At 40.6% G+C, this 24,324-nt stretch overlaps 2 protein-coding genes across 5 annotated transcripts in view; one reads left to right on the top strand and one right to left on the bottom strand.

The window, feature by feature from the left end:
* slc5a10 (solute carrier family 5 member 10) overlaps positions 1-24,324 on the bottom strand; it is a 31,258-nt gene that overhangs the window by 6,729 nt on the left and 205 nt on the right. The window contains exons 2-13 of one of the 4 annotated variants that reach the window (XM_044347420.1): positions 24,034-24,059; positions 19,401-19,472; positions 18,500-18,604; positions 17,842-17,901; positions 17,403-17,507; positions 17,195-17,300; positions 16,998-17,078; positions 16,687-16,892; positions 13,282-13,417; positions 1,723-1,830; positions 1,477-1,627; positions 1,129-1,297 (exon numbers count right to left, since the gene is read on the bottom strand). In XM_044347420.1, coding sequence (XP_044203355.1) covers positions 1,129-1,297; positions 1,477-1,627; positions 1,723-1,830; positions 13,282-13,417; positions 16,687-16,892; positions 16,998-17,078; positions 17,195-17,300; positions 17,403-17,507; positions 17,842-17,901; positions 18,500-18,604; positions 19,401-19,415 — 1,242 coding nt within the window. In that variant the 5' untranslated portion in view covers positions 19,416-19,472; positions 24,034-24,059. Of the gene's footprint in view, positions 1-1,128; positions 1,298-1,476; positions 1,628-1,722; positions 1,831-13,281; positions 13,418-16,686; positions 16,893-16,997; positions 17,079-17,194; positions 17,301-17,402; positions 17,508-17,841; positions 17,902-18,499; positions 18,605-19,400; positions 19,473-19,565; positions 20,581-24,033; position 24,324 lie in introns of those variants that run through there. The other 3 variants (XM_044347419.1, XM_044347418.1, XM_044347421.1) reach the window with 3 other exon arrangements.
* On the top strand, positions 4,927-15,669 carry LOC122979724 (protein FAM83G). Its single transcript, XM_044347417.1, has 5 exons — positions 4,927-6,214; positions 8,332-8,499; positions 9,557-9,681; positions 11,007-12,420; positions 14,591-15,669. Exons 1-5 carry the CDS (start codon positions 5,723-5,725, stop codon positions 14,939-14,941), a joined length of 2,550 nt encoding a protein of 849 aa, XP_044203352.1. The 5' UTR covers positions 4,927-5,722; the 3' UTR covers positions 14,942-15,669.

Genomic DNA, 24,324 nt, shown 5'->3' with positions numbered 1-24,324 from the left:
AACACATGCATTATTAGCTCTGGGCTGATACACACTTTGTTCTCTGCTGCATTGTTATCTCCTCTGTCACACTCTGTAATCGTTATCTTCTCATAATCGCTCTTCCCCTCACTTGAACTCGCTGTTATCAGACGGACACAATCGCTTTCATTTATTAACGTGAGAGAGCAGAACGGTAGCTCAGGCTGATTCCTACACCGGAAATAATAAACAATACATTTCAAAAACTGAGTGAGTAACACACACAAACATTCATGTGTGCACCAACACTCACACATGGGCTCAACACATTACAAAGCAATGAGTGAGGCATGTTTCCACTCAGCGGGAACCCATGTGAGACTAATAAAACTGCAAACTAGTACAGTGTACTGTAGGAGAGAGGACAAACAGTGCACAGAGGAAAACCTCAAAACTCTCTTTCAAAAAAGAAACTCTTGTGTAGTTTGGTGTCCAGAAAGGATTAAACTTTGAATTGTGTGTGCTTCCTCTGTATGCTAAATAGTCATATCTTGCGACTTTGTTGTTTTAAGGTCTTAAAGTTGTTTTGTTCTTAAAATGAGACTTCTTTACTTTATTCTGCTCATTTTCTTTGGGAAATACTGGTGCACTTATGTGCAACTATGTCTCTGATTGTAGATAGAGCAGAAATGTCGACTAATCATTTGGTTGATCTGCAGAAAAAGAATCAACAATTTTCACAACTGATTAATTGTTTATGAAGGATAAATGCCAAACATTTGCCGGTTCTAGCCTCTAATATATAAGGATTTGCTGTTTTTTGTTGCAGTATGTTACTTTAAATTTCCATTTCTTTAGGTCTTGGGCTGTTAATCAGACCACACAAGCAATATGAAGACATCAGCTCACACTCTGGGACACTGTGTTCAAATTAAGTTCAAAGTAATCATTGTTCCCAATATTCTATAAATATTTAATTTGGGAGCTAGTAGGGTGGAGTCATGTGATTTCTATCTGCTTGTTTTGTTTCTTTGTGGATACCAAACTTTTAACTCCATCCCTACACCGTAAAATTGTGTTTAAATAAAAATGATCAAATACTCGTTAGTTGCAACCTTGATTGTAATATAAGGGCTCTTGGAAGACTTGCATGTGTGTGTGTGTTACCTGCTCATTGGTCCTCTTCCAGAAGACAGCCAGAGTGAAGACAGCAGTGACGGGCGGAGCGAGGTAGCTCGTCACTGACTGGATGTAAACGTACAGCTGGCCGCTGTTGGCCGACTGCAGGATGGGGATCCACACCACACTCACCACCACCAAGATCACAGTCACGATCCTGGAACAAACAACACATCTTTCAGTTTCTCGTGTACACACAAGCCGAACACATACTGTAAACTTTTCTTTTCTTTATTGATGCTTGCACCCTCTTGCTTGCAAAATCTGCATGAGGCTGAACGCCTCTTTAACCATTGGGCAACCCTGCTGAGTCACTTCCTCGTGTGGGTTTCATACCTGCCGACCAGTAGAAGCTCTTTCTCTGAGGCTCGGGGGCGGTGCTTCTTCCAGATGTCCATGGTGAACAGTGTGGAGCTGCTGTTGAAGATGGAGGTCAGTGATGACATCAGAGCAGCCATCATCACCGCTATCATAAGCCCCCGCAGGCCTGTCACACACACACGCACGGATGCATATACAAGTAAAAACCTTTGTATTCTACTATATACTATGAGATATTTGAAGTTATCGCAGTATTCTCACCACTTGGCATGAGCTCAATGACAAGTTTGGGAAAGGCGATGTTGGAGCATCCAACCTCGGCTCCACACACTCGCACGCACTCCTCAGGGTCAACACATCCTACAGTGTCTGAAACATGAAGACACAGTCAAAGGTCATTTACACACAGGAGCGGAAGCAGTAACAAAATATTCTACTCATGCAGAATTCATGTTCCTTTGCACTAATTTCTACTCATGAGGAACTGCACAAACTGTTATAAAATTCAGCTTAAGAACAAAAATAGTTAATTTAATCCAGCAAGAAATGGTTTGTGACATTTTACAGAAGACAATAATGTTAGACTTGATCTTTATTTTGCAGTAAACACTGTCTATTCAATTCTATTATTCTAATCTCAGCTGAGAATTGCTCTTCATGGGCAGTGACAAATGACTAACAAATACTATTTATATATACAGACGAAATACAAATTAAAGGAATAAATGAGTGGAGAAACATAATGAATGCAGATGCTTCCACACAAGTGCACTGCATGGTACAATTAAGCAATTAACATCTAATCATGCTCTGTGGCGTGTATAAAAATGCTGAGCAGGCCCAGTTGATTCAGATTTTGTATCAAGATGGCGAGAGGAAAAGATCTAAGTGACTTTGAAAGAAGGTTCATTGTTGGGGTACAGACGGCAGGAGCTTCAGTCACAAAGACTGTTCAACTGGCTGGTGTTTCAATAGGAACAGTGACTAAAGTGACATCTGCATTTAGATCTGTGGGGAAGACGTCAGTAAACAGGGTCAGAAACTGTGGTCGACAGCGCACATTTAATGACCGTGATGCTCGAGCATTAGCGTGATATGCAAGGAAAAACAGAAGATCAACTCGTCCTCAGGTGACTGCGAATGTCAATGCAGGATGTGATCAGACTGAGTCAGCAAGAATAGTCTGTTGACAATTACAGAGAGAGGGATGTTATAGTAGGGTTACAGTGTATAAACCCCTTATTATAGAGATGAAAGCACATTTGAGAGTTCAGCGGTGCATGAACCACAAGCACTGGTCTACAGAGATGTGGAAGAAAGTGATATGGTCAGATGAGTCATAACCACCATATTCTCAAAAGTGAACGAGTGCATGTGTAACGTTCACCAAGAGAACGGTACAGGTCTGAATGCTTGACCCCTACAGTGAGTGGATCCGGTGTCTCTGTTATCCTGTGGGGGGCACTTTGCTAACATGGTTTGGGTCCATTTGTCTCCTTAGAGGAAAGGGTCACTGCAAATCAATACAAAGTTGTTCTGAGTCATCACTTTTATCCTATGATGAAATATTTCTATCCTAATGGGAGCGGTCTCTTCCAGGATGACAATGCCTCCGTCAAAAGGGCACGAGGGGTCACTGACTGGTTTGATGAGTATGAAAATGATGTGAATCATATCCCAGATTGCATACGGAAGTAGGCCACTTCAGGCAATGATGCAGCACTGATGGCCTTCTTCTGGCCCGGACAAAATGGATGTAAGCCTGAAATGGCCCGCATGTAAAATAGCAAATATGGCCCAAATATCCCAAATCAAATGTGGGCCTTTTTTGGTAAAGATGCGGTGCTCTCAGGTATGTGTATTCTGGATGTGGGCCAGTTCTGGTTTATCTGGTTTGTTCCTGGTTGACATACAGCTTGCTTGTGGCCCAGATCTGGGAAACAGGAGCGGACCGCCCAAGTGCCATCATTCCATGTGGCATGTGGGCCGGATGAAAATGCCGAAAGTGTCGGGTGTGGGCCGGATCTGGGCCAGAGCAATTTTGCGATCTGGGATGCTATGGCCTTCGCAATCACCAGATCTCAACCCAGCTATGGGAGATTTTGGACCGACATGTTAGACAGCGCTCTCCACCACCATCATCAAAACACCAAATGAGGGAATATCTTTTGGAAGAATCACGTTCATCCCTCCAGGAGAGTTCAGAGACTTGTAGAATCAATGCCAAGCTGTATTGAAGCTGTTCTGGCAGCACATGGGGGCCCAAAACCTTACTAAGACACTTAAGGAAATTTGTCACTTGTCTGTATAGTATATAAAAGAAAATTACATGTACACTTTGGTTTAAATAAAGTAAAATTACTGATTCCAAATTATGTAACCTGCACATGTATAATTACACAAAATCCTGCTGAATAACAGTAAATGTAGCAGTTGTAGTTATTATATTTATCCCTTGTTGGCTCACACAGTAAGCATACATGTACTCTAAATGCACATTAATTCACAAACACACACGGATGGCTGTAAACAACATATGATCGCACGTGAAATACCTCCCTGCTCTGTAACATAATACTAACATGGGACATCAGAAATACAAAGAAAAGCAGCCTTCAATGATTTTCTCTGATGTCACTACAGTTAATCTCTGACCTCCATTCTGTGCTTGGCGTAATGAGGATCTCCGACATGTTTATCACACCAGCGTAATGTTTAATGATCTGTTATGTCACTTGTCTGTTGGTTGAATTCCTACATGTAGGAACTTATTTCAGTCTAAACCCCAGATTCAGACATTCATTAGTCATTTCTCACAGTGTTTTTATCAGTGACACATCACTAACCAGCAGTTACACCGGTTAGAAATAAACTTGGTATCTACATTGAATTACCTAAATAGGGCATTGCCCCAGATGACACTCCTCTCTGATGTTATTACAGTTTTTCTTGAGAAGATTATTTTTTTAAATGCTGATAAGCTAATAGCCTATTACAGGAAGTTTTAGAGGTTAAAAAGTACAGTCATCAAACCACAAAACATTAAAGTTCCCATAATGTCAGTAAAACTTATAATAGTAATGGACTAGCTATTACGCTGTTTGCCTTTATGTTGGGGTGTTGTTAAACTGGACTTTATGTTTAAAAGTGTTTGTCCACCCAGTTTGTATGGATACAACACAACTATAATCTTTTTTAAAAAACGAGTGAGTTGTACCAATTTCTCTCTGACACACTGTCAGTAATGCTTAAAAATTATAGGTTACACAAAGGGAGCAGGCTATTTGATACTGGTCTGTTTGTAAGTGTTCAGACATGGGATGAAAAACTAGATTTTTCTCCCTCTGTCCAAGCAAGAGGGTGGAGTTAAAATCCCTCTCTTTCCCAACCAACTACCGGACACTCCGCCTTTCAGCCCCCGGTAACCGAGCTTCCGTTGCTGAATTCCAGGGTCAGACACACACCGGCAGCTCTTCACTGTTCACTGAACCTCGATGAACTTTCCGTCTGGAGGGACACAGAAAACTGAAGAAAACAACCCGCCTTGGATGTTAAACTAGTGAAAGCTGAGACTCGAACCCGCCACGTTGGTGAAATCTACGACTTTTTTTTGTCTTTCGGGAACTCTACAGTTGGTTTTTCTGAGCATTCATTGAACATCTGTGAAGCGTGTCCGTCAGACTTCAGCGCTCCAACAAAAAAAGAGGAAAACTGACTCGTCAGCGTAACAGTTAGACTGAGTCACGCAGAGTTTCAACACATTTTAAAGGAGGATTAGATCTTTTCTTTCTCTATCTCAAGTCTGCGTTCCGCTTTGGATTGACTCACTGGCACACACACTGACACACTCATCCACCCAGACATCTGCCTGTCTCCCTCTGCCTCTGTCTCCATGTCTGCCGGGCCCCGCGGCTGGAGCAGCTGAACCGGGTCGCTGCAGCGGCTGCCCGGCCCCTGTCAGGTGGAGGGCGTGGCGCTGGGCGGGGGGGTGCTTTGTTCTCACAACACCTGAGTTCGTGAGAGTAATCTGAGATCTGGGTTGAAGAGCAGCTGTAGCGGTTTACTGCCATCAGATTAAAATCTTTCCCGACCGGAGGGATCTGTTTACCTCCTCGCTGGGTCCAGGTCACGCGGACACATTATGGACCGGAATGTCAGATCGCACTTTTTCGTGGTTTGACCCTGCGGACCTGCGAGTGGAAACTGGGTCAGAGCGGTTTCATTACTTAACTATTTATTGACCGGTGGATATTTTGAAGTCATGGCGTTGTCTCAGATCCAGTGTTTGGACGACCACCACGTCAACTTACGCGTGAGTGAGAGTAAACCAGAGTTTTTCTACAGCGAGGACCAAAGGTTGGCGCTCGAGTCTCTCATCACCGGGGGCCGAGACGCATTCAGGGACTACATCAGCAAGAATGGCGTCCGGGAGTTCCTGTCTGGACCGGAGCTGGAGCGGATTGTTCACATAGCGGAGGCCTACCGGCCCGGGTACGAGCATCACCCGAAACCAGAGACACCAGGACCGGGTCCCATCACCCCAGGATCCGGGGAAGAAGGGGGAGACGGCGAGGTGTCACTCCAGTACTGGCCAGACCGGTCTGAGGCCTCAGTGGCGGAGCTGGACCTCGGTTGGCCCGAGGCCATCTCTTACCGGGGGGTCACGCGCGTGACCGTGTACACCCAACCTCCAACTGAGGGGAACACGCACATCAAGGAGGTGGTGCGCAAGAGCATTGCATCAGCCCAGAAGGTAGACATGAAGATGATGATGATGATGATGATGATGATGCTGATGCTATGTTATAATGCAGTGATTGAAAAAGTTCCACGAGACTCCAGCAAAATCAGATATACAAAGTTACAAAAACTCATCATATCCTGAGTTAAAAAAGAATAAAAACCCTTGTACATTTAATGAAATCTAATACAACAGAGTAAATAACCTGCTCCCTTTATGCAACCTAGAATTTTTAAGCATTACTGACAGTGTGTCAGAGATAAATTGGTACAACTCACTTCTTTTTTTAGATTATAGTTGTGCTGTTGTATTGGATTTCATTATATTGTATCATATATTGCATATCATATTGTATCCATACAAGCTGCATGGCCAAAACACCTTTTAACATGTTAAAGTCCAATGCAATAGCACTCCAACACAGAGACTCAAACCAGAGAACTGAGTCAACACTGTATCTGTGCAGTAATTCAATATTATCATTTATAGACTTCCAGCAGACATAATAACAATGATATAAAATGTCATTGTTGTACTCACTTCTGTTTTCCACACTAATATTTCCGAGCAATTGCACTCACAAAAGCAGTTATTGATGTATTATTTTCGCACATATGAAGAGTTTGGTATTATTTGATAGATGACAGTGAAACATGAGTTTGATTATTTATATGATTTTGCCTGCATTTTCCTTATTGATATCATAAAATATCCTATGATTTCAGACTGATATAAAATTACAGAAGTATTCTCAACAACTAAAGGACTGTGGTTTTAATATTTTTCTGGCTGCTCAGTGTAAATAATGAATGAATAATCATTTGCAGTTCAGCACCACAACACCACAATCTACAAATCAGTGCTTGTCTGACAAAGGCATTGCAGGGCTTTTGTGTTAGATTGCATTTTATGGTCCGGATGTTTGTCCACCATTTATAATTCAGTAACACTTACTACATGTGAAGCACTGACAGAGTGAGAATGATTGTTTTGATCACAGATTTGACTTCCTCAGCTGTTTTCTCCATTCAGTACTTATAGCTATGCAGTTATATTCTGGGCTAACAAAGTCATATCTATCAAACATAACATGAAATTGGCTTTTTTAATTGAATCTGATCCTCAGCAGTTCTTTTCTATCTGTTTAGGGTTCTGCTCACTTCTTCATTTCTCATTGTTTCCTTTTGTCCTGTCTGGCCTCAACCACTCTCACACATGCACCCAGCAAAGTTTTAATGAAACAAGCCTGGTCTTGACACGCCTGCGGGAAAAAAAAAAGAAGCCCTGACGTCAATGAATGCGTTAAATGCCAGCGCCCTACGCATCACTTTTACCTCTCACATACATGAATGCTGGCACATGCATGTACACATCATAGTCAAATATCACCCCAGAGCTAAAGAAAAAAACTTAAAGGCCAAATTTAATTGACTTAACGTTAGATATCTTTTCACTGTGCGGTCGGTGTTATATGTGCCCCAAGGTTGTTATTAAATCTTCCTTCTAGTTTTTATAACTTTATCCACAAAATATTTTTTTATTGTCCGCAAGTATAATGACAATGAAGTTGAGTTGAAACCTGTCGTAATAATTAAAACTTCAAGCTTCATTTATTAACAGCAATTTATTGTTTTCTTGTTCAGTTTATTCACCAAGTGTTCAATCTTTGGGGCTGCTGCCTTGTTTTAAATGTATCACTATGTGGCAGATGAGAAGTGAATAGACAGCGCTGTGTGAAGAGTACAATGCTGGCACTATTGTTGGCAAGTTGATGAACCTGCAGAACAAACACTGTCCTGTCACTTCACTTTTTATCACCACTCTGCAAAACATTCTGTGTTTCTAGCAGTCTCTTTATGCAACTTCTAGGTTCATCACAATTAAAATATTCTCTGTCTTTGGGGGGAGGTTATTTATTGTTTGAATGCAGTTCTCATAAGTGCCCAACTTCCTTTGAGATTTTTAATGGGTTTAATATTGTTGATAAGAGCAGCTTAAATCGAACCCACCCTCACAGACCAGGAAACACTAACACCATTTGTGGTTTCCTGTGTATGTGATGTTTTTGTGTGTGTGTCTGTGTGTGATGTTTTGTGTGTGTGTGCGTGTGTGTGTGTGTGTCTGTGTAGGTGATAGCTGTGGTGATGGATGTGTTTACAGATGTGGATATCTTTCGAGACCTGCTGGATGCAGCCTACAAACGTAAAGTTCCTGTATACATAATCATTGACATGGCTGCGGTCCCCTGTTTCCTTTCCATGTGTGGAAGAGCTGATATGCACCGTGGACACCTAAAGGTATACACACACACACACACACACACACACACACACACACACACACACACACACACACACAGATGAACACACGCACACACAGATGAACACGCCCAGATGAAGTTTTGATAAGCTGGGAGATGAGCTAGTTGGATAGATGGCTACTCTTGATAAGTACAGCATAAAATAAAATAGTTTATTTGAAAAAGTTCCATTGCCAGCATTTTAAATAAAATGTTTAGTTAAAGATACATTTTCCAAAGTATAATTTAACGTAAAAAACTGTTTGAATGTATGGCGTATGATTGACATAGGTGTAACAGGTTTTGCCTGCAGGCCTTGATAAGGTTCATGCAGCAGCTTGTTGGTCTCTATAGGCTGAATTTCTTTGTCATTCTTTGTCTCTCTGAGTTAAACTGGTCTAGGCAGTAACAGAAAACACTTAGTGTTTCATGGGGAATTTTGTAAATATTTTAGACTGGAAGTCATAGAGATATTAGGCACATTCCCGTCTGTGCTGAAGGCAATTAGACAAACCACACACAGGCTCACTTTACTTTCTGTAAAGTTTTCTCTTTCGTTTCTCCTTCTTTCTTCCTCATAGCTTTAACCACAAGACCCCCTCTCTTTCAACTTCTTTGTCATATGCCATCTCTGTTGTTATGATGAGTATTTACGACATCTATGGTTAGTGTCTCCTGTGAGATTTCACACAGAAGATTTACTTATGAGGTAACACTCGGCCAGGAGCCACACCCTTATCACAGGGCTGAAGACAAACACTGCAGGGTGTGCCATACAAGCATGTACACACATTGATACAGTCCATGCTCTAACCTGTAGAGTCAGCAAACACGAGGTTATGATGGTATTAATAGAGAAACGCTGTAATTAAGCAACATGAAAACTTGTTTTTTACTGTTTCCCCATTCTCTTGTCTCACCCTGATTTCTCTTTTGTTCACTAAAATCCTTCCTTTTGTCAACAACAAATCCCAAGAGCCTCTTTCTATGTAGCATTAAACCTTTGTGTGTGTGTGTGTGTGTGTGTGTGTGTGTGTGTGTGTGTGTTTGTGCAGAATCTGCGTGTGCGCTGCTGCGGAGGCGTGGAGTTCTTTACACGGTCGGCACAGAAGTTGCGTGGTTCTCTGAGCCAGAAGTTTCTCCTGGTAGATGGAGACAGAGCCATCTCTGGTTCATACAGGTGAGCAGTGTTATGAGTGTGCACTATTATGCATCTACACAGTGCATTTCTTTATACAATATACTTTACTCATGTAGTTAAAGCTGCACTAATCAATATTTTTGTATTACAAATCGATCAAATGACTGTGTGTGTGAAAAGGGATCACTCTAAGAAAAACCCACAGATATTAATCGGCCAACTCTGCAGTTCCTCTTCACTCTGTGGAGTGTTTTGGTGTCTTTCAGTTCAGTATTTTGGTTTTCTGGCCCACATCCGCATCTCATCCAGTCCACTTCAGTTTCCAGTTGCAGCAGGCAGCTGTTTACAGCAAAAAGCTCTGATAAACTCACTCTACCCAATCTACACTACCTGCCCTGCACCAAACGGCAGACCAACAAAGCTAATGACTAGCTGGTGAGATAGTGTGGCATTTAGCAGCCAAATAGACAGATATTTTCATCAGGAGTTGGCGGAGACCAAAACGAAGCTAATGCGAGTCTGAATAATGACATGATTCCAATGCTGGATGTGTTAATAGACAACTGTTAGCTAACACGTTTGCCACAACAACCTAATAAGATGATAATATGTCAGTGTTGAGTTGAATTATAAAATTTATAACTTTGGTACCTCCCAGTGGTAGTATCAGACAAAAACACTGGGTCGGACAGCAATGCATGCAAATATACAACCCCGCCTCCCACCATCCAATCCAGAAGTACTGAAATGAATGGGCTCAAAGCAACACAGTGACACCGCCAGTTTTCACCAGTAATGTCTCCTTTTTTTACAAAAAATTACTTATACCATCAAAATAATTTGCAAGATGCTATAATTACATAAAAATTCTACCCACTAATAATTTTTTCCTTGGGCAGACACTGAAAGCATGCCGAACTGTATCTGTAAGAGCTAATTTCTGAAAATGATGTAGATTTTCCAGCATTGTAAACCTTCACCTCAACACACACAGACTTTTCAGTTCTCTGTCATTTTGGTCTTGTAGTTACCTATTTACCAACATCTTTGCATGCAGTCTTAGACTGTATCTCACTAGTGCTGTTCCACCAGGAAATTGAGGACAAACATGCAAGAATCGTGTGATCAAAGAGTATAATGTGATGCATGACTTCAGGGTACAAATGTCTGATGTAATGATTAAAAGTAACATGGGTTTTCTCTATGGGTGTTATGACATAGAAGAAAGTGTTTTTGGGACAAACAGAAACTGGGACAGATTTAGCAGGCTGGAAAAGCTGTGATACATCTAAGTGACATTCAGAATAGCAGATAAAAAGGGAACACTGGTGTAAAATAATGTCTGCATGTTTGTGTTATTCCAGCTTCACCTGGTCCTCCTCTCGGTTGGACCGTAACCTCATCACAGTGATCACAGGGCAGGCAGTGGAGACCTTTGACCTGCAGTTTCGGGACCTTTTCCTCATGTCCAGAGGTGTGTCTCTCAGCAAGGTTCCAATGGTAGACGAACCAATCCCTGACCCGCTCCCTCAGGCAGCTCCTGCTCCGGTGTCAGCTACTGTTGCTAGGAAGCTTATCAATCCCAAATATGCCCTTGTTGTCACAGGGACTCACACAAGTCCCACCTCATCAGACCAGAACTCCAGCAACAAGAACTCAAATTCCCAGAATCCCACTGGGCTAAAATTTAGGAAAGGACGTCTTAAGAATGTTTCAGAAGAGCCACCCATACATCCTGGATTGGCCCATCTGGAGAAAGCGTACCTGATTCCGTACCTTCCCACCTGGCCAGAGCCAGACCCGCCGAGCGATGTGATTGGTTTCATCAACATCAGGGATGAAAAGCGAGCCAATCAGGTCCACTTGCAGAGGTCGGAGCGGTTTGAGGTCAGTCAGGCAATACGCTTCAAGTCACCGCTGACACTACCAGCACAGCCTGAGGCACCTGCGTCAGGTCAGGATGCGAATGCTGCAGAAACAGCAGAACCTGCTTCTGGGAATACAAGTGCTGAAGGCTCTACTCCTGTGAGCCCAACCAATAAACAGCTCAAAGAGCAGAAACACACAGCTCCAAGTAAAGACCAAACTGATGCAACAGATTCCCGAGGCCCCCCTCAGCAGCCCAGCACTCCTCTAACACAGGACACTCACAAACCAAATGCACACACTCCCACATGTGAATCCAACGTTACTGCAGATTCACAGCCAACAGACAATGCTAGACAAACTCCAGAGGCACAAATTGCAGCAACTCCCGTTCCTAAACGCCGCACACTGCAGTTGGTCATTGAACCCGCACCCTCAGAGCAGCCTAGTGAAGCAAAGGTCACTCTGATAAAAATTGACCCACAGGACACCCCAGATGGCTCTCCTAGCAAAAAGAGAACCCAGAAAGATGTAACACCAGGCCATGGCCGCCTTACATCAAATAAGGATAGCGGGGACTCTGGCAGCAATGGCGATGGCAGCCAAGACAGCACTAAGGTCATGTGTGACCGAGCAGCCAATGACGAACCTTCAAGTGCTTCCACGGCATCAGACGAGGAGTTTTATGATTGTTCCCAGCAGCAGCCGAGCGACCCGTTGACCAACAGAGTCACGACAGGGTCAGGCCATGGGCATCGCCAAGGTGACGGGGTCAACATGATGGCCCGCCTCTCTCAGAGCATGCTGGATCTGCGGGAACCCAGCCAGTCAGAGGACAGCTCTGACCTCATCCGCCAATCACAGCAGCTGCGCAGACATGGTCATCCCTCACCGCACAGGCATATAGGACAGGTAAGCACCCAGTAGAAATGATTTCAATACTACATTTCTCTACAGTGACCAACAATTCATCTGTTTGCTGGTCGTAGCTCCTAAAATGTGGGGATTTGTTTCATTGTAAATCTTTGGATTTGGGACTGTTGGTCTAAACATTGGGTCTTGGAAATTATGACGGGAATTTTTCACTATTTTTTTCAACTTTTTTAGACTAAACCATGAATTGATTATTTGAAAAAAATGATCAATGGTAAATTGCTAATAGAAAATATTGTTAGTTGTAGAGCTGAAACAGTTTTATTCAATTTATTGAATTGAAGTTTATTATGAAATCAACAGCACATTAATTGGCAACCATTTTAATAATTGATTAATAAATACCAAAATTGTACTTAGTTCCAGCTTTTCAGTTGTGAGGCCTTACTGTTTTCCCCTTTTCATACCATTGTAAATTGAACATCTTTGAGTTTTTGACTGTTGGACGGACAAAACAAGCACTATAAAGACACCACTGCAAATGATTAATAGATGAATCAAGAAAAATAGTTATTTGCAGCCCTAAATAACACAAGTAGATAATGACACATTGCTGTCAAATTCTTTTTTTAATGTTTATTGCATAATCACTGAGTAAAAAAGAGCAGAGGTTTCCAGGAGTAATGCTTGGCATGAACAGGGAGGCGTTATGAATAGGGAGGTGGCATGATTCAGTGATAAGACACAGACTCTGACACACTCACACACACGCATAAAACCATCAAAATGGGTGTGTTTCGCCAGTGGTGTCCAAAGCAAGACACTACCTGCTGACAGTAAACATACCTTACCCTTTTTTTTAATGTGTTTGTGTGTGTGCCAACATGTGTGTGCACGCACCTGGATAGAGAGCACGGCTGATCATGCCAGGGAGGATGATGAAGATAAAGGGCAGCATCTTCAGATAGGCAGCCAGGAGAGATGCTCCTTTCACATGGCTCATGTTCTTAGCAGACAGGGACCGTTGCACAATCACCTGCAAATACAGAAAAATAGCACCTTTCAAAAGACATAAAAACAAGAAATATATAGTGTAATAAAATATAAATAAATGTGGTTAAAATAAAGTCCAATTTAACAGATGAAACTAAAGAATGAATTCAGAAAATGCTATTCTGAAATTATGTGTTTTTAGGAGAAGAGTTAGCAGGTCAGAAATATAGTCAGGATCCAACCCTTTACATGCCTTAAAGATAATCATTAAAATCTACTCTAAAACATACAGACAACCAATGTAAAGGTGCTAAAATTGAGGATGCAATCACCTGTTAGATCTATTCTTGGGGTTCTGAACCAGTTGAAGCTACAATACAGTGGGTTGTATTGACCCAAGTAGGAATAAAGATCTTATCTAATAACAAAAAAAAGGTGATTGCATATAACCTCAGTAATATAGTAATGTTACAATGATGCATGAAGCAAGATTGGACAACAGAATTCACATGGTGATCAAAATTAAGCTTAACAAACGTGACACATTGTCAGAGCCCATGATAACATAAGAAAGTTCTGAGATTTTTACTTCTCTAAGGCAGATCTGTCGAGTGCTCCGTTGCATGACATCATTTATACAGCTGCAACAATAAGTAGACTGAAACAAAACTAATTGACCACTATGTTGATAATCGATTTATCATTTAAGTAATTTTTCAAGCAAACATTTGATGGCTCCAGGTCCTCAAATGTGAGAATTGGCTTATTTTCTTGGTATTACATCATAGTAAATTGAATAGTTTTGGTTGTTGGACTGTTGGTTGGACAAAACAAGACATTAATGATGTCACCTTGTCTTCTGGATACTGTGATAGGCATTTTTCACTGTTTTCTGGTGTTGTATAGACCAAACAATTAATTGATTAATGTAGTAAATAATCAGTAATGACAGTCATTGTTAGTTGCAACCCTGACCTTTTGAATTAAAGTAGATCTGGGAATCATTTGCATAAAAATTTCACTGATATGATGCTTTTGAAATATCTGACCTAAAGTTAGATTATAGATAGAAAATAGTAAAGGACTGAGGATTGATCCCTGAGGTACTCCATGTATGAAATAGGTAGTGGAGGATTTCCCCTACAGGCACTATGTGTAACTCTTTTGGACTTCATGATGTTCTACTCATCTCTCTCTGCTTCTTCTATCTGTTTAGTTGTTCCAGGGCTCTAGATCTCCTGGTCGAGATCCAAGACTGAGAGGACCTAAAGTAATCATTGCCAAACCAGGAAGTTTTCACCGCCCCACCCGAGCAGCAGGCCCTGTGATTGGAGGCCACCGTTACTGGCAGGGTCAAACGCTGCAGCCAGAGACACGCTCTGGTCGGTCACCACGACGCCACAGCCCGGGCTACAGAAAGGCAGATCACGCTTCGCCACAGCCACCAGCCAACCAATCAGGGTTACTAGGAGTATCTTTCTCAAAAGCGAGCAATTTAAAACACTTGAAGGCACGAAGTGGAGCCTCCCAGAAGAAAGTGCCTCAAAATAACAAGCCTGCTAGGTAGAACAGTGGGCCAGTTCAGGTACACAAAGATGTTATAAACTTCCTGCTAAAGAATACATGACTCTGCTCTGAGGCTAAGTAAATGGGATTTTTTTGACTGTTAACTAGGGTTTAACAGTTTATTTGATAATATGTTTTGAAAGGCACTGTCTGTAAATGAATCACATGAATTTACAAAAATGCATCCTGGTAAATGGCTCCTGAGTAATGTACTAATTTTAGAGGCAGATAGTGATATCTGTGAGAGAATAAACTTGATAATGACATATCAGCTGATATTTGTGTGTTTACAAATGTGCATAAATGCATAACCAGATACATTTGAGCAAGATTCCCTCAAGAGGCAGGGTATTTTCTTACTACATGCCACAACGGTGGTCATCTGTGATACTCTATGATGTAGTAACAATTCTCTGAAAAAATATTTCTAAATTACCTCGTGCTTTTCTTTTTCGGAAAATTGTACTGGAATATTGTGTCCATATCCGACACACGCAGATGCAATGTATGTGTGACAAACAATGTCAGCCCACTGATATACAAGTGGCTCTTGTGTTGATAACCACTGTGATTGGTTACTGATGGTGTGAGGGTGATGTGATGGCTTTCACATATTTGGAAGATGTCATTGATGACTTATGCAGATGTAAAGAACATGTTTATATGTGATGTTTAACACTGATATGGGACCAAAAGTGAATGTTATAAATAAAATAACATTATTATTGATTATTGATGAAATATTCTTGCTTTGGTTTTTTTTTGACTGGACTTGCTCAGGTAAATCCACCATTGATTGAAGAATCTTGCAGCAGTATATATCTCATAAGTTTATCATGCTGAAAGTGAAAGTACATAATGAAGCCTAGACCGTGCACCCACACAACTGAAATGGGTATAATCTTTAACAGTTAGGTGATTGTGTATGTGTACAGTAAGGTATTTTTAGTATGTCTTTGACTCACAGACAGAATATAAATGTAGCATTTAGTTTTCTGAAGGGATTTTTAAAGCCTTGAGTTTGGGTTTGGCACAAAATCTTCATCTGGGCAACAGGGTGGAGCCTGAACTTTCTGTCTTTCCTTTTGCTAAGATTTCTGGAAGCAGCCACATTAGTAGAATGGAGTCTTCTGGGTCAAGTAGTGTGAGCAAAACCAAACAAATATTACAGTGTGATTGAAAGCTCATTCTTGACCCTAGAAACAATAGTGGACAACACTTTATCACCACAAGGTCCATTTAGTGGCTATTTTAGAGGTTTTGATTATATTGCATGACTTTCCTCAGCGGATGTAGATCCATAAATTTAGATTTCTATTTTTTTTTAAACTGTAGTTGACAGAAAAATCTCACCACAATGTCTGTTTATTAGCTTTTCTAGAGATTGAGTATTTGGAGGAGAGAACAAAGGCAAACACTAAGATTATTACCCAAACTATGTGCTGGAAACTTATCATTACATTTGGCAGAAACTACAGAGCAAAACAACATAAAATAAAATGGTTAATAGCTTTTTAACAGTACAGTTATTTTTAAAAAAGTGCCATCAGAACACATGAGGGAGAGAAAGTTGGCTATTTAGACCTTATATGTGGAAAATGGGTTTGTATTTTGAAAGAGAAGTTGGGTTTTCCTGAGTAAGTCCTCAACGGCCTTTAGAGGAACTCACATGCAAAGCTTTGGTAGTTTCCACTTGCTTTGCCTGTATATGCACATGCATGTGTTTGTGTGAGTATGTACATGTACCTGGTCAGTGCACCAGTACCAGGTGGCCAGTATGGTGAGCCCCAGGGTCATGCCAGGCCAGGGCAGATCTCCAGTGACAGCGTCTCTGAACAGGTGCATGGCGTCCTGACGTGGCAGGTGGCAGGTACTGTTGGGAATGATCTTGCTTGGCACCGCCATACTGTAAACTCGCTCCAGGTTACTGTAGCCACCAATCTTGTTAAAGGCTGCAGACCAGGAACACATATTTCCTTAAAATAACTGCTATTTTATGACTGAAAATATGTTTGCATAATTCCTCCTTGCGTTTAAATGATGGAAATTGTGCATACCAGTAATTGTTAGGATGATTGCACCTACAATCATGATAAATGTCTGTAGAGTGTCAGTGTAGATTACAGCAGCAAGACCGCCTGAAAGGAAGTAAGTGTGTTGAGCAAATCTTTTAATATCAGCCCACAACATTTTTATGTATTGTCTCTAAAAAATACATGAAAACAGTAGTAACAGATGCACAGTATTTGTGTACCAGCAATAGTGTAGAGAGCAGTGACCACCAGCATGAGGACTGTGGACAGGTAGAGGTTCCATCCCAGACACACCTGAACAAACAAGGCTCCAGAGTACAGGTCAGTCTGGCGACAGAAAGACAACACATCACAGAAGACTCGGATTAGATAGTGTTGCTAGGGGGCCAAATAACACCAAAGGCAGTGTGATTTATCTGCTTGTCATACTGATATCTTTGTGAAGACGGACAACAGCAGTGAGAGGACAGCCAGGTAAGTTCGGATCCTCTCTCCCCCGAAACGACGGCCCAGGTACTCCGGCATTGTCACGATCTGAACACACACATTTCAACACACTCACACAACTGAGGCAAACTAATAAACCTGCCAATGGGCAGAAAGTAACTGTGGGCAAGTTTCATCTGTTTTGAATAAAATTATGAAGAGTAATTATTTATTATTAGTTATTCGAAGACAGTTAAATTTATGTGCAGTCTAGTGTAACACCCTGTTTGGGAATTTTATAGGTGGGGAGTGCTTGTGAGGACAGCGTCTCTTGGCACCAAATGTACCCGCACCTGGCACCAAATGTACCCGCAGAGCCAGCCTTAACAAGCAGACACGCACTTGTGTTTGTGTGTGTGTGTGTGAGTGTGTGCAAACTAACCCCTGAGGAGATGTAGACAGGCACAAAAACCCAGGCCAGAGCCAGCAGCACATAGGTGGCCTGTGAGAAAGACAGAAAGGAGATGGAAAGAGGACAGAGAGGTTTGACCAGATTCCCCACAACAGTCAGTCGTCTCAGGCAGAAAAATCAAACTGAGGTAAAAGTTTTAACTCATTATGTGCTTGGTATGCAGGAGCTTTTGTGCTGCTGCTGTCTTTAATGGAGTGACTCATGCCTCATGTCTAAGGCTTAATTTGGCTTTGTGGCATTAAAGAGTTCTGCTGGTGCCCCCTGCTGCTGGCTGTCTGTTATAGCTATTTGGGGAAGTTCAGACAAAAAAAAAGGAAACAGTAATTTAATCATTTTTTTAAGTCTAGACAGCCATTTTCCAAGAGGTAGTCTGGTAAAATAGCTTTTGAAATTTTACATGTCAGTTGTTCTCTTTTCAGTTATTGTAGCTCTGTGTTGTTTTTCTTGCACAAATCATTTGTCTGGTCAGTCGTATTAATAAAACACACCACAAAAGAAATAGCATGTACAGAGTTTAGCAGGCCTGCTCTGCTTCATTCCAGACTATATTGTGTTATGGTACTATTAATAGATAAATTTTAATAGTGTCTCATAACGTTTTGTTGAATAGATGTTTGTCTATACTCACGTTCCATTCAAAGCCAGTGACAGCGATGCCTCCAGCTGCTCCAGTCCCAGCCAAACCAATAAACAGACCTGAGCCCTCTGAACTGGCAAACAGAGACGCTCCAATCTGCACAAACACACGGACATTTGAATTTTTTTTTTAATCCACTGATTACATTAATTAATAATACAGGATTCAATATATTTACAGACGTTCCATACATGATTTGACACACAGGCAGGCCACGTTACAGCTGAGATTAAACATTTTTTTGATTTAAATTACATTTTTTGCCCTTATAATCATAACTAGGGCTGCAACTAATGATTATTTTCACTATTGATTAATCTGACAATTATTTTCCCAATTAACTGATTAGTTTTTTTTGTCTATAAAATGCCAGAAAATGGTGAAAATGTCATTCACTGTTTCCCAAAGCCCATGATACAACCTAAAATGTCTTGTTTTGTCCGGATCAAAAGCCCACAACCCAAAGAAATGCAGTTTACTATCAAAGCAAATATCACAAGAAAATATTCACATTTAAGAGAATGGAACCAGAGGATTTTGGTATTTTTTTCTTAAAAAAACACTCAAAACTAATTGATTATCACTATATAGTTGGCGATTCATTTTCTTCCAGATGATTAATAAACTTATTGTTGCAGCTCTAAGCATAATCCACATACAGCTTGTTTGTGGACATGCCTAATAATGCCAAAAATAACCAATCTATATTCATATCCACGCACACTGACATTTACAACCAGACACTTCTAAAAGTTTATCAGATAAAGCTTCATCCCATTACAGATCAAAAATACAGAACAAGAATTAGAAACTTCTCTCGTTTATATATACAAAAACAACATCATGAGTATTAGAGATGCTACAGAACAGATTATGAAAGATACACACTCACCGGCCACCAGGCCATGTCCCGTCCAGCCAAGAAATATCCACTCAGAGTATTCCTGCTCACCCGGCATGATGACTGACGGAGAAAACAAGAGTTACACACAAGCGTCCGTCCACACAAACATTCACACAAGCAGAAAACACACACAAATGCACCTCTGACTCTTACCCAGATGCCGACAGCGAGGTTGAGAAGAAAGTAGGTTGCTATGACGATAATGTCAGAGAAGCTGAATGACTGCGACAGGGCGTAGAAGTTGATGGTGGAATTCGGCATCCTCAGTGTTCACAAGAATGTGCACACACTTAAAAATGCACCAAAACTGCACAACTTTGCTTCTTGTATTGTTCTTTCCTTTCAGTCACACATATACACACACCTGTCACGATCTCACACTGTAGACCTACTTTAAAAACACCAAGAAAAAATCATTACACTCCCTAAACTATAAAAATTTTTCAAACTAACCAGAACTACACAGTCTAATGAAGAACTTCTAAATGCTTCCCATCCAGCCCATCTACAAAAAACAGTCTTCCAACACACACACACACACACACTCAAACACACACTGCAGCCCTTGGTGAAAGTCCCCTCTCGGCTGGACTACCAGCTGACCTCGCTGTTACCAAAAGCCTGAGACAAGGTGTTACATGTACGTGTGAAGAGGGCAGTCCCTTGGTTGAATTGATGATTAAACACATCACCTTAATGTGGCACCTGCAGCGCTGACACACACGCTGTGCTAGGGGATAATGGAGTGTGCGGTATGGGTGAAGAGTGGAGTACAGCAGATGCTCATGTGGACCAGAGTCCACGCTGATGCACACACACACACTCACACACACAGGTGGTCAATCATTGCCGATGACAAGTTTATAATCATTAGCGTCTAAACACACAAACATCTGCTGGTAAGTGCTAAGTAGAGTCAGTGAAAGTGTGTGAGAGAGAAACAGAGAGTTTTTGATCTGTTTACGGTTTCATTCAGTAATTATCAGGAAGTAACCTATAAGTCTGAGAAACACTTTCACTCCAGTAAGACAGCTAACATTTGAAAACCCTGTCACCAACTTTTACAAAATGAGTTTGGACACAGTTTCTTTTTCAATTTATTGTCATTTCTTGAAGACTTTTCAACAAAAAGTTTGATGTGTGAGGGCATATTCATCTGTGATTTTGCATTATTGACTGATGATGGACACAAATAGTGTCTTGGAATGAAATCCTGTGTCCTGTTAGTCTATATAAATCTTAATATCATATATATATATATATAACTCTTTATCAACTCTGAGCCACGTGAGCTCTTTTGTGCATGAACTAACGTCGAAACGACACATAGCTGCCCAAGACACATTTAGTATCCCAAGTGTCCAATTATGTGTAAACTGCTAAACTTTGGGCACTATGTAGTTCTTTCTTTATTGATGTTACAATGTTACAATTTTATTTAGCAGACGCTTTTATCCAAAGCGACGTACACATGAGAGTTAATATAACACAAGCAAGGAACTAGTCGGGAACTCGAGTAAGACGTACCATAAAGCTACACGCAGGTCCGATAGGATGTAGGCAATGTATAGAGTGCATCGAAGTGGATAATACTTTATAGAAAAATTATTTTACAAGTCCATCAGGTGTGGTGGTGTTCATGAAAGAGCTGGATCTTTGGCTTTTTTCTAAAAGATTGCGAGGGACTCTGTAGATCAAATGGAGTTTGGTAACTTGTTCCACTACCAGGAACTTTGAATTTGCTGATGGAAGACCAGACGCGCCACTGTGTTCTGGATCATCTGCAGATGTTTGAATGTACATGGGGAGAGGCCTACCAGAAAGGAGTTGGAGTAGTCAATACATGATATTACGAGAGCCTGTACCAGGAACTGTGCTGCATGCTCAGACAGGGAGGGTCTGATCTTCCTGATGTTGTACAGGGCAAATTGACACAACCGCGCACTTGAGGCCACATGAACTTTAAATATTAGTTGGTAATCAATCATGACACCAAAATTTCAGGCAGACTTTGTGGGCATGCATTGGGCGTATAGACGGACTGGCTGGGATGACAAGGAACTCAGAGGTTAAGCTGAAGGTAGCATTCCTTTATCCATGCCGAGATATTGGCAAGGCATAACGAGATCTGTGCCGAGACTGTGAGGTCTTCTGGCGGGAACGATAAGAAGAATTGGGTAGCGTCCATATAGCAATGGTATGAGAAACCATGGGAGCAGATGATTGCACCAAGTGAGGTAGTGTATATTGAAAAGAGAAGGGGACCGAGCACTGACCCTTGAGGAACCCCTGTGGATAAGCTGTGTGGTTTAGACACTCCCCCAACTCCAAGATACTCTAAAAGATCTCCCTGAGAGTGATTTAAACATACTCAAATTGAAGCTGAGACTTGGCAATTTGTATTATATAATCCATTGTTTTATCTCAAACTGAATGTGCTGAAGCATTTTGGTACTGTGCTCACTCTGCACTCGGGGCTCTGATGACTCAGTGAGTCAGTCAGTGACGGACAGACACTTGGGGTAATAGGGCTGGTCTGTGGGTGTGTAGCCAAAAATATGTTAACTGTCCAAATACTTACTGTCTGGACTGTATATTGTCCATCATTTGGTCAGATCACCATAAATACTAGGTTAATAAAGGGTTACAAGAAAAGTACAGACATTACAATCAAGTTTTCCTATTTTTTTTTTTACCAAATAGGTTACAGTATAACCTATTTAATCCTTCAACATGTAAAAATCCCAACTTTTCAAAAACTAAATACAACCTCAGACACCATCCTGATGAGGGCTAAATAGCTCAATACTCGACTATATACTAATACTATTAGATGAATAAAGCATGCTATATTTGAGAGAAATTGTTTAATTTTGACAGTGTGACCAGTGCGAGTTTCAATAGAAGAACTGGTCTGCACATAACTGTGTGTGTGCTCTCAAATATGGATATTTTTCACTCTGAGACAACGTGAGTAAAAGAGAAGCCGAGAGGAAAAGAAGAGTGTCTGGTGAGTTTGCTTTCGTGTTCCCTGATGTGAAATTAATTCAGTGCCACACACAAACTGCTGGCCAGTGTTTGTCTGCTATAAGGAGCAGATGGTGGCAATGGAGACACCCTGACGTCACACACATCATCATTAATCTCACACACACATATGCACACAACAAAATGTAAAAGCTTAAGATGAACAAATGTTTTTGTGCAGTACAGTTGCTCTTATTACTTTACGAGTAAAAGGACTTGGAATATTTTAATTGCTGTGTTATTCAAAGACTTGGTAAATACTGGGACAGTAATCAAACCATTAAAATAAATAAATGAATATAAATCTATTTTAAAAACTTTTATATAATTTTATGTCATATGTCAAGTATTAGAAAAGAGGGAACAAAGAAGGGTTTATGTGTGTGTCTGCATACACGCCTTATGATTGTTCATGTATGGTCATTGTAAAATATCACTTAGCAGAATCAACTTATCTTGTGTCATTAACTTAACATAAATATAGACGTTTTATGAATTTTAAGTTTATCAAACTTTAAATTTCCATTTTAAGACACATTTCTCAATTTATAAACATGAGATAGTGTTTTGCCTTGAAACGTTGAGCTCAATGAATGTACTGCTAAATAAAGTTTGAGGGTTAAAACTCCTCAGAGACTCTCTCTGAAGAAAACAGTCGGAAACTTGCTGTGTGTCTGTAATACCTGTTCAGATATCATCTTAAACTCGGCATTACCAGCAAGTGTTACTTGAAATCACAACTAGTTTGGGAGTTAATTGTGGTCCTGTATCCAACTTAAACAAGTGTGATGCCTTCAGTGCACATACACTGAGAATGGACTTTTCAGTGAAGGAGGAGATTTCTTGTGTTCAGCAGTTAAACTTCTGAAATGAAAAATATGTGCATATTCATAGATTCAGGATTTTTCAATGAGAGAAGGAGTAGATGTAATTTTTTAAAAGAATTTCTAACTAGGCATTTTTTTGTGGAAAAACCATATCAGATACAAATTATTATTCAAACCAAAGTATCTTTATATGTCTTAAAACGTGTGAGGGGGATCTTTAACTTTAACAGTCAGTTTAACAGCAGACAGACAGACTGTCAAGAAGCCCTGCAGACAAACTCAGGAAAGCTGCTATAGGACAGCACTAATGGGGATTTTACTGGGATACGAATGAGCCCTACATTCTAATAAATCCTACAGAATGTGGGTTGTAAATATGTCAAACAAATCATTAATCATGTCATTAATCAGTGTCAACTCCGCTGTGGCGGCCAAAAAGTGATACAGGAAATAAATAAGTAAGTAAGACTGATTAAAACTAAGTAAATTGATATGTTCCCTACAAATACTAAATTAATAAATGAAATAAATGTGCTTTTTTTAAAAAAAAAATCATATATATATATATTTTTTATACATTTAAGTATTCATTTATACATTTCCACATTTATTAATTTCCATATTTGGGTCCCCATACCCCACAGAGATATCAAAGGAAATTTGAGGCAGTTTCAAAGTAGTTTAGCTAGCTTACACAAAGGTAATTATCCAACAAGGAATTAAGACATAAAAAAATCAAAACATTTAGAAGAAAGAGTGGGACTCACCTGAGGCAGACTAAGTGCAACTAAGGCTGATGAAAGAAAAACAAGAGTCAAATTTGATGAAGTTGTGCTAAAATTGATCTGTACAACATGGCCTCTCGAGTGGCGCCACCCGCTGGTCAACGGTCACAAACGGCGCCACTAGTTATTAGATTTTTACAGGCTAATAGAAAAAAATGCATTTATCGTCTTAGATTCAATGTCACTTTTTTAAGCTTCATGGTGAATAATATGTATTGAAACTCATGTAAAGGCTACAGACTTAAATTCTTCTCTACATTAAAAAGATAGAAT

Source organism: Thunnus albacares, chromosome 3 (genome assembly GCF_914725855.1).
Source record: "Thunnus albacares chromosome 3, fThuAlb1.1, whole genome shotgun sequence".
NCBI classification, from domain to species: Eukaryota; Metazoa; Chordata; class Actinopteri; order Scombriformes; family Scombridae; genus Thunnus; species Thunnus albacares.
Note: the sequence above shows the minus strand (reverse complement) of the source record. Positions and strands in the feature narration are given on the sequence as shown.